Source organism: Sorex fumeus, unplaced genomic scaffold (genome assembly GCF_029834395.1).
Source record: "Sorex fumeus unplaced genomic scaffold, SorFum_2.1 ptg000036l, whole genome shotgun sequence".
In the NCBI taxonomy this organism is placed as follows: Eukaryota; Metazoa; Chordata; class Mammalia; order Eulipotyphla; family Soricidae; genus Sorex; species Sorex fumeus.
This window is the reverse complement of record NW_026606093.1, coordinates 13,662,208-13,672,764: the sequence shown is the minus strand read 5'-3', so window position 1 is coordinate 13,672,764 and position 10,557 is coordinate 13,662,208. Positions and strand designations below refer to the sequence as shown.

General features: G+C 45.6%; 1 protein-coding gene across 1 annotated transcript; it reads left to right on the top strand.

The window, feature by feature from the left end:
• Positions 1-2,016: 2,016 nt before the first annotated feature.
• Positions 2,017-3,680, top strand: AMIGO2 (adhesion molecule with Ig like domain 2). Its single transcript, XM_056117824.1, has one exon. The coding sequence runs from the start codon at positions 2,055-2,057 to the stop codon at positions 3,612-3,614; it is 1,560 nt and encodes a 519-aa protein (XP_055973799.1). The 5' UTR covers positions 2,017-2,054; the 3' UTR covers positions 3,615-3,680.
• Positions 3,681-10,557: the final 6,877 nt, after the last annotated feature.

Genomic DNA, 10,557 nt, shown 5'->3' with positions numbered 1-10,557 from the left:
AGCACAGAGGGTAGGGCTTTCACCTTGCACGCGGCCAACCCAAGTTTGATTCCTCTGCCCCTCTCGGAGCCCGGCAAGCTACCGAGAGTATCCCGCTCACATGGCAAAGTATGGTAAGCTACCGGTGACATATTTGATATGCCAAACACAGTAACAAGTGCCACAACACAGATGTTACTGGGCCTGCTTGAGCAAATAGATGAACAACGGGAGGACAGTGACAATAGAAAAGCTACACGTCTTTCATCTCCTTTTTGTCCACCCCCCACACCCGCCCCTCAGGCTGGCATATCCTCTTGCCCTGGACAAAGGCTGCCTTGCCTCCCATAAGAACTGAGCAACACTCCTTCCTGAAATTCTTGTCCCAAGAGATCTTGTCCCAATGGAGAGCCAAGACCTCATTTACCAGAAAAAAAAAAAAAAAGAGGGGGGGTGAAAGTCCAGTTCTGGGATTCTCTCCCTCCTTCCTTCCCTCTCTCCCACCTTCCTTCCTTCCTTCCCTCCCTCCCTTCCTTTTTTCCTTAGCTTGATACCCTTATCTTTGCATCCCATTTTGAAGGTTCGGGCTTTCTCTGTTGGGCCCCGGGTTCCTGGACCCGCTCAGTGGAGCTGGGAAAGGGTCAGAAGTTGCCTTGGAGGGAGCAGTGTCCCGTCAGGCCGGGAAGGCGTCGCTTCCTCCACCCCTGCACCCCCAGCATCCCTGGGCGGGGGCTGGACCGAAGGCTGCCAAACAGGGTTCTTCTGTCCACCTTTAGGACCCACCGCGCCCCGGACGCCTTGGCACCCCTGGGTGCACCCCCGGGAGCCTGCGCGCGGGGGTACCTGTCCGGGGCTGAGCGGGCGCCTGTTAATCCCGACCTCGCCCCTCTCTGTCCGGCAGCCTTCCCTCCCTGGAACCCCCTCAGCCCTGCTGCCCCCGGCTCTGGCCACTCGCCCCAGTCCTTGAGGCCCGGGGGGCGGGGCGGCAGGCCCCGGGCTGGGGGGACGCGGGGCGCCTCGCTGATTGGCTGAGCGGCCGCCCCCTCCCGAGTCACAGCGCGGGAGCCCAGGCGGACAGCCCTGACCCAGAGGCGGTCAGGCCTGGCGCCCAGTCCCGGGCTCCCGAGGTAGCGGCGGTCGCGGGGGGCACCGAACCGAGCCGGGGGACACGGGCCGCCCGGGTCGGCAACCGCCGCCACGGGGACCCGGCAAAGTTGGAGGCGGCGAGAGGCTGCCGCCCGCCGGGAGCACAGGGAAGGGGCCTCGGAGATGCTGCACTGACCACCAGCGCGGGCAGAAACGCGGACCGGTCGGAGACCCCCCCCGGGAAGGGGCCTCGGAGATGCTGCACTGACCACCAGCGCGGGAGTAAGTGCGGACCTGCTGGAGACCCCCATCCACCCGAGAAGGGGTCTCAGAGATGCTGCACTGATCACCGGCGCGGGCGTACGTGAGGACCTGCTGGAGACCCCCAGAGAAGGGGTCTCAGAGATGCTGCGCTGACCACCCGCGCGGGCAGAAGCGAGGACCGGCCGGAGACCCCCGGGGAAGGGGCCTCGGAGATGCTGCGCTGACCACCCGCGCGGGCAGAAGAGCGGACCGGCTGGAGACCGCCCCCACCCCCCAGCGTCGGCCCTCCCCGCGCCCGGAGACCCCCGACAGCTGTGAGTTACCCCGGGGGGCCGCTGAGTCTCCCCTGACCATGTCCGGGGTGCGTGAGTGCCCGTGGGAGCTAGAGAGGAAACGCCGCGCGGGCTCGGCATAGATGCGTCTGCACATGGTCCATAGAGCTGAGATGCTGGGGTGGTCTTAGGGACGGTGAGCGCGTGCAAGCACGAATCCCCGGGAAAGTGCGTTTGGAGCGGTCCCGAGGTGGGGTGGGGTGGGCCTTCCCGGAGCAGGTCACAGCCCCTGACCCAGGGGTGCGGGGAGGAGAGCAGGGGTGGCTCTCGGCGCGGTCAGAGCGGCAAAGTTAACTTTCCCTTCCCTCCCTCCTAACTATCGATCCTTCGCCAGGTTCGCTGGTGGGAGGCTGAGCTGGAAAAGGCCCCAGGCGGTGACGTAGAGGAGGCAGAATGTTTTTGCACTCACGCTCCCTGCCCCGAGGAGTGCTCAGACCTGGCCGCAGGGAAGTGCTGTGCTGGGTGCTCATCGCGGTGACCCTGAGCCGCGGGGCCTCTGGGCTGTGCCCCAGCGCGTGTATCTGCGCCACGGACATCGTGAGCTGCACCAACAGGAACCTGGCCAAGGTGCCCGGGAGCCTGTTCCGACTGATTAAGAGACTGGACCTGAGCTATAACAGAATCGGCCTTCTGGACGCCGAGTGGATGCCAGTGTCGTTCGTGAAGCTGAACACGCTGATTATCCGGCACAACAACATCACCAGCGTTTCCACGGGCAGCTTTTCCACCACTCCCAATCTGAAGTGTCTGGATTTATCGTCCAATAAGCTGAAGTCTGTGAAAAGTGCCGTGTTCCAAGAGTTGAAGGTTCTGGAAGTGCTCCTGCTGTACAACAATCACATTGCCTATCTCGATCCTTCTGCGTTCGGAGGGCTCTCGCAACTGCAAAAACTCTACCTAAGTGGAAACACTCTCACCCAGTTTCCTATGGATTTGTATGTGGGGAGGTTCAAGCTGGCAGAACTGATGTTTCTAGACGTTTCCTATAACCGGATCTCTTCCCTGCCAATGCATCACATAAATTTAGTGTCAGGAAAACAGCTGAGAGGCATCTACCTTCATGGAAACCCATTTATCTGTGACTGTTCGCTTTATTCATTGTTCATCTTTTGGTACCGTAGGCACTTTAGCTCAGTGTTGGATTTTAAGGCTGATTATACCTGTCACCTGTGGTCTGACGCCAGGCATTCCCACCCCATCCCTCTGCTCCAGAATAGCTTTATGAATTGCTCTGACAGTATCATCAACGGTTCCTTCCGGGCACTTGGCTTTATTCACGAGGCGCAGGTGGGGGTAAGGCTAATTGTCCACTGTGACAGCAAGACCGGTCATTCCAATATGGATTTCCTTTGGGTGGGTCCAGATAACAGACTGCTGGAGCCAGAGAAAGAGATGCCGAACTTTCACGTGTTTCGCAACGGAAGTCTGGTTATAGAAAGTCCTCGTTTTGAGGATGCTGGAGTGTATTCCTGTATTGCCATGAATAGGCATCGCTTATTAAATGAAACTGTGGATGTCACAATAAACGTTAGCAACTTCACCGTAAACAGATCTCATGCCCATGAAGCATTTAACACGGCTTTTACTACTCTTGCAGCCTGCGTGGCCAGCATCATTTTAGTACTTCTGTACCTCTATCTGACACCCTGTCCTTGCAAGTGTAAAACCAAAAGACAAAAAAACATGTTAAACCAAAGTAGTACGCCTGCCTCTGTTCTCAGCCCCGGCCCTGCTGGTGACCCTCCCGCTGATGAGCGGAAAGCAAGTACTGGTAAGAGGGTGGTGTTTTTGGAGCCTCTGAAGGATACTGCAGCAGGGCAGAATGGCAAAGTTAGGCTCTTCCCCAGTGAACCGGTGATAGCTGAAGGCATCTTAAAGTCTACAAGAGTGAAATCTGATTCAGATTCAGTCAACTCCGTGTTTTCAGACACACCCTTTGTGGCATCAGCTTAATTGTGCCTGTATTTGTTTGATGTAGTCATGTAATCTTCCCATATTTATCTTTGCGTGTAGTCTACAAACTAAACATCAAGAAAGAAACTGTTTTTAAAATGTTATAACCAAATGGCCACAAACACTTTTAAGTATTCGATAGGAAATGTGGTAAATCATTTTGGTTCACTATGCCAGAGAAACACTTTTTTTCCCTCAAAATTGAAATTCTAGATAACAGTATCTTAGTCTTTAGCACTGCTTATTACTTTGAAACTGATCTGGTAATATTTGTCTAACACTGTCCTTTCATTAAAGTTTCTTGAAAGAAAAAATATATTCAGGTATCAGTATTCTTTCAAAAGAGACTTGACTATAAAATGTACTGGGACCAAAGGTGTATTACTTTAAAGAAAAGTTCTAGTGTCCTAATGTTTTTTTAAAGATATAAAAGAAATAAAGCATCAATTATTTATGAAGCACAAAGGTTTGATTTGAAAATTATTTAATTAATTTATCATTTCAACTCAAAGTGAACACAACACTGATAAAATTTTCCTGAATAATGTCACATCGCATATGGTGTTAGAAAAATAGTGCAATTAAAGGTATATTTGTTTGACTGTTTACTTTCCATTCTGTACATTTTCGATCTCTGTACAAATATCTTACTGAAAGTATGAACTCATCATTTGTTGTCATAAATACGTAGGCATCAAAACCAAAATGTCTGATTCATTCTTAAACCTTTATTCTAGCAGACTAGTACTTGTTCATATGCTTGTGTGTATGTAAATCTTAAAATATATGAACTGTTCAATGGATCCTGCCATATTGTGCTTTGACATTTGAACTAATGTAAATATATGTATTGTGATAATGGATATTGTGTTCTATTTAAAACATAAATCTAATGTTTTATGTGATCAGATTGTTTTATTTTGTGTAAGGCACCCTCTATCAGTAAAGTTCTTAGACTTACAATATAGAGTTTATTTTTGTAAATGGGGAAAAGCCCTAAAGTTTTCTCACCAGTTTCTATACCTTCTATTTCACGTTTTACTCTCACAGTATAAACTTTGGCTTTATTTACTATGCCCAGTTTTGCAACATTTGAGAACTCAGCTGCCTTTGTGCTCCTCTATCCTGCTACAAGGTATCTCAGTACCCTGTCTGAAGGTAGCTTTCTTCAGCTATAGAATGAAATTTGCAGGCTAGATATTTAAGATGTCTTTCTATGCTGCAAGGAATGATTTCCTGGTTCTCACAGATTTTCACTGACCCCCTGAAAATGTACCTCATTCTGATGAAAGACAAGCAAGGTTTGGGTCTACTGGCATGACACAGTGGAACTTTGAGGGTCAAGCCTAGCCCCTTCCCTTTCTCAGGAAGAATTGAAATCAGACTGTGGTTTGTTTAGGACTATGTAGGGAAATATTGATTAGAAGGAACACTGAGATTCAGAATTTTCCCAGTGAAATGATAAAAGTCAAAAGGATTATTTATAACTATCTATCAGTACCAGGAATCAAATCCAGCACATCACACATGGGAGGAAAGTGCTCTACTGCAGACCAAAAAGATTTTATTTTTTGTGGGAATAATGCCAGTGGAGCTCTCCCTCGCAGTGTGGGCTTCTGCTCCTGCTGTGCTCAGGGGGCTGTGTTCTGCCATCAGAGCTGTCTTCCAGGCCCCAAATGCTGACTATTTTTTTTTAACAGAGTGAACATGAGAAGTCAAAGAATGTAGTCAGAAAGACAGAAGAGTGGTTGGAAAATGGATGGCAAAGGAAAAACAGGGACGTATTGTCACTGGGCCTAAAAAAGAGAAGGACATTTTTTAAATGATGGAAGAGGGCAATGGGGACAAAAAATAGAGAAACAGACGAGCACAGAAGACTGAGAATTGATCTAGGCAATGTTGGTCTTGAGGGAACTGCGGATGCTGGTGAGAGGGTGAGAAGTGTCAGCTAGGTTCTCAGGGCAAACACCCGTCAGAGAGTGAGTGGCCAGCGCCCTAAGGGTGGGGGTCAGAGCTACTGATCAGCAGTGTTGAAAATATTAGTGTTAAAAAAGTACTACCTCTACCTTTAGAATAGATCTCACCCCTTAGGTAAGATACTCTCAGTTCTCACCATTAATGTAACAAGCAAGAATCCTTTGAAATCATCTTCTCTTTCATATTATCAGAAACTTAGGCTCAGAGATCTTGTCATATGTTCCAGTCACACAGATATTTTGAACACTAGGGAAAACTCTGGAAATCAAGGCAAGGTCTGCCTCCAGCGACCATGATCACCCTGACTTTGAAAGTGTGGAATTGCTGGAAGAAAGGGTCTTCAGATGAAACCTTTTCTGAATGGGTTTGCAAGGTGCCTTCTCCCAGGAACTGTGTTTTGTTTTGCAGAGGCTCTTACATAGTGCTCAGAGTAAGAAGTTTGTGGACTGATTGTGACTTCGAGTAAAGAACAGGCTAAATTGTGATCAAACTAACTATACTTAGAAGCAAAGTGAAATCCTGAATACCGAAAAAGAGAAAGCTACCTTTTGAACATAAGTAGGAAGGCATGGTAATAAAAAAGCAGGAACTGAATATTACGATGTGGAATTTTAAGTTATAGATTATTTTCTTTTGTTAGGAACTTGTTCACATGTATTTTAAATATAGAAGCAACTAATTTGTACTTTATAAAATTGTCCCACTCAAAATTTTGGTACAGTTTTCCTTCTAACTGACAATCTGAACTTATGTAACTGGGTTTTTTTTTCTTCAGCCACTTAGTTTTCATAACCCAGTTGATTGGTGGATTTTTTTAGAAATCAAGCAAAAATTATGGATAGAAACTTCTTCTGGTTTACAGATTTTTGCACTACATTTTTGATTAAATAATTTTAGTTATTTCACAGTGATTAGAAGATATTAGGTTATAACATGCAATTAATAATGAATTAAAATTTTAAAGTAAATTTAAGATTTATAATCTGAAAGACAGCTCAAACCATTTTCATATTTATAAGTCAATTTCTGCATTAATCCTCACTGTTTGACCTAAAGAGATTTAGATCTATTTATTTTTAGCTTTAATTACTTGCTTAAATTACTTGTCCAAGAAAAAATGGTCTATGTTTTTATAAATTAACATTTTTCTGAAAGATTAATCAGAAAGAACATAATAGAAACTTCTGGGGGTAGAACTAGAAAAGGAACAGGAACACCCATTGTCAATCTAAATCCTAGAAAGAATCACCATGTTTAGAGCTCTAAAGCAGGATACCATCTAGAACATTCTCTGACAGTGTTAGTTTTTTCTTTGTCATAGTTCTGCTTGATTATTGCCACTTTGTGGTGTCATCTGGTTGACCAAGTGAAATAGCAGGAGACATGAAACCAGGCCTACTGAGAGAATCATAGGAAAAGTGACATCTCAAAAAGTTGCTTTCTACTCACTCTCTATCCAGAGAATCAGATTCAGAGGATCCAATTTCCTGATGCTCATCATATTTTCAAATTTAAATTTTTTCACTTCATTTCACTTTTCTCTATGGTCACGTGAAAGCATATTTCTGTTGATTTTTTTTTTAAATTGAAGCATGGGACCAGAGAGATAGTACAAGGATAAGGCATTTACCATACACATTGCTGATTAGTGACTGAACCTTTATATATTACATATGGTCATTGGAGCACTGCCAGGAATGACCTTAAGCAAAGATCCAAGAGTAAGTCCTGAACACCACTGGGTATGGCCTCCAAAATAAAATTGAGGTATTGCGACTTACAGTGATATTAATGTATTAGGCATACAGTATTACTGCAGCAACAGACACCTATCTTTTTTTTTTTAAACACCATGTAATTCTGATTAAACAACCTGAAACAAGATTGCAGTAAAATGTGTATTTGGGGACTGTGTCAAAATGCTCGATTGTTACTTGCAATGATGTATTAATAGAGTCTTATTGCCCTCACACATTTTTTCCACCAAATCTTATTTTATTAAAGCACCAAGATTTGCAAAGTTATTCACAGTTGGGTTTTAGACATGCAATGTTCCATCATGTGTCTTGCCACCAGTGTCAACTTCCTTCCACCAGGGGTCCCAGGTCCCCTCTCCTAACCCCTTCCCAGCTCACCATCTGGCCAGGCACCTTTTCAAGTTTGACTATTGAAGTTCAGTCATCATGATTTTGATTTTGACTCTGGTTTGGATGTTTAGCTCTCTCATTCCTTAACCCCACTGATGTACCTTGATCCCTGTGCTTATTGCTTCGAATCTGTCTCTTCTCCCCTCTCCCTCCTGCCTCCACTATCTCTCTTTCCTTCTCCTCCCTATATTTTGGGATCAAGGGTGATCTGAGCATCTCCCCTTGAAACTGTTGCCTTTCCTCAAGCGATCTTTCACACAGAAGGAGCAAAAGAGAAGCACTAGAATGGATGAGCATGTAAGGTGCTTAATGGATTACAGCAACAGAAATAATCTCCAGATTGTTGGCATATCTGGAGAGGAAAATGGGAAAGGAGAAGAACAAGTGGTGCAGAGATTATAGCTGAGAACTTCCCAACTCTCGAGAGGGGCTGATATACAGACTCAAGAGGCCCAAAGAGTGCCAAGGGAAACACACCCACACAGAACAACACTAGACCATACAGTAATCAAAAAGACAAAATCCAAAGAGAGAGACAGACTTCTTAAAGCTTCAAGAGAGAAAAGGAAACTTAACTATAAGGGAAACAACATGATCACAACAGATCTCTCATTTGAAATGGTACACCAGAGAAAAATTTCTTATAGGCTGGAAAAACAGGAGTTTGGTTCCTGGATACTAAATGAACTCCAGAATAAATTGTTGGCTCTAATTTAGGATTTACATTTTTTCTGAATTATGACTTAAAGTAACTTAGTCTCTGATTTCTTTCATATTGTAGACCAAATTTGGTTGGAAAGCAGTCACAACAGATCTGTTTCATGACAGTGATCTTAGGAGCTATTGCATTTGAATAGATGGTAGTAAAACTGACATATTTCAAGAATATTGGATGATTTTATCAACATAGAGGCATTTTTTAAAATTTTTTTCTTTCTCTTGTATTAAAAATATTTGGGAGGGGTTAGAGAGATATCATAGGGGTTAAGGTTTTTCCTCGTGCACAGCTGACTCCGGTTTGATCTCTGGCACCACGCGTGTGATCTTGTACACTTACACACTCTTATATGCCCCAAGAGTGATCCCTGAGCACAGAGTCAGGAGTAACTCCTGAACACCCCAGGCTTGCCCCACCCCAAATGATAAAACAAAGCAAAATCTTCTGTTTTTATTATACTGTGATTTACAATACTCTTTATGATAGTTTGATGCATAAATCATTCCAACACCACACCCACCACCAGAGTACCCTCTTCTCGCCACCATTATTCCAGGGACCCTTGCTAGTCCCCCAACCAGGTTCCTTTTATTTTTATTAGCCACTAAGATTTACAATACTGTTAGGAATAGAGTTTAAGGCATGCAAGTGTTCTAACTCTAAACCCACTTCCGGCGACAGTGTCTCTCAGCCAGTGTCTCACGATCCATTCCCATCCACTCCCACCCCACCTTCTTAGGAAACGCAGCTCTGCATGCTGACTCTCATGTGCCTTTGATTTTGGCCAATTGTTAATACTTCAATACATGTCTTTGTATCCCCTATATGTGAGAAATCATTAAGTATTTGTCTTTAATCCTATGACTGACTTAACTCAACATGATACCCTGTAGTTTGATTCATGTAGAGGTGAATGACATGATCTCATTTTCCCTTTTGTAGCTTAGTAGTATTCCACTGTGCATGTGTGTGTGCGTGTTTCTTTTTGTCTGTTTTGGCCTCTCCCATGATTCTCAGCCTACGTGGTTGGTGGTTCAATGCAAAAGCCTGCAGATGTGGGCAGCTCAGGCCCTTTGGTGCCCAGGACTACCAGACCTCCTGGTCAGTGTTGGGGCCCTCTAGGGCTCCACCCGGTGGCTCTCACAGGTCATGTCGTGCAGCAGCTGAACCTGGGCTGGTTTCATGCCTAAAGGTAAAAAGGTAAAGGCCCTCCCGTTGATCGTAGATTTGCTCGAGCGGGCCCAGTAAGGTCTCCATTGGAGACTTTGTTGTTACTGTGCTTGGCATATCGAATACTCTCGGTACCTTGCCGGGCTCTCCGAGAGGGGCGGAGGAATCGAACTCGGGTCGGCCATGTTGGCCGCTTGTAAGGCGAACGCCCTACCCGCTGTGCTATCGCTCCATGCCTAGTCATACTATTTTTCAGCCCCTATACTGTAGTTTTTTAAATTCACTTACTGTTTGGGGCACTTGGATTGCTTCCAGATATTTCCACTTGTGAATAGTGCTATAATGAATCATGATCACGATCATCCTGTTGTTTGTCAATTGCCTCGAGCAGGCACCAGTAACGTCTCCTTCATCCTAGCCCTGAGATTATAAAGTGCCATATTCAAGGCTCTTTCAGGGTTAGGAGAATGAGACCCATCATTGTTACTAGTATTTGGCATATTGGGTACACCACGGGGAGTTTGCCAGACTCTGCCGTGTGGGCAGGTTATATTCGGTAACCTGCCATGTTGTCCAAAGTAAGAATGAGATAAAAAGATGTCACGCGGCCTTGCATCCACGCGCTTCCAGATGTAGTCTCTGGGTCTTGGCCGTTGATGGGATTAAATGGCGCCAAGGGGTCAGTTGGTATGTGTGACCCCTGCTTACTGGAAGATGGAGGATCTGGGTGGAGGATGCTCAGTCCCAGTCTGAGCAGGCTTGGAGATCTCAGCCCCGGGACCGCATGCCTTTGTTCCTCTGCCGGTACCTTCATGTATGTGGAAAGCTACAATGAATATAAGTTTGCAAATGCCTTTTTAAAAAAATATTATTTTGTGGGTAGATGCCAAATGGTGGAATTTCTGGACCACCTTTGTAAATTTTTCGGAAG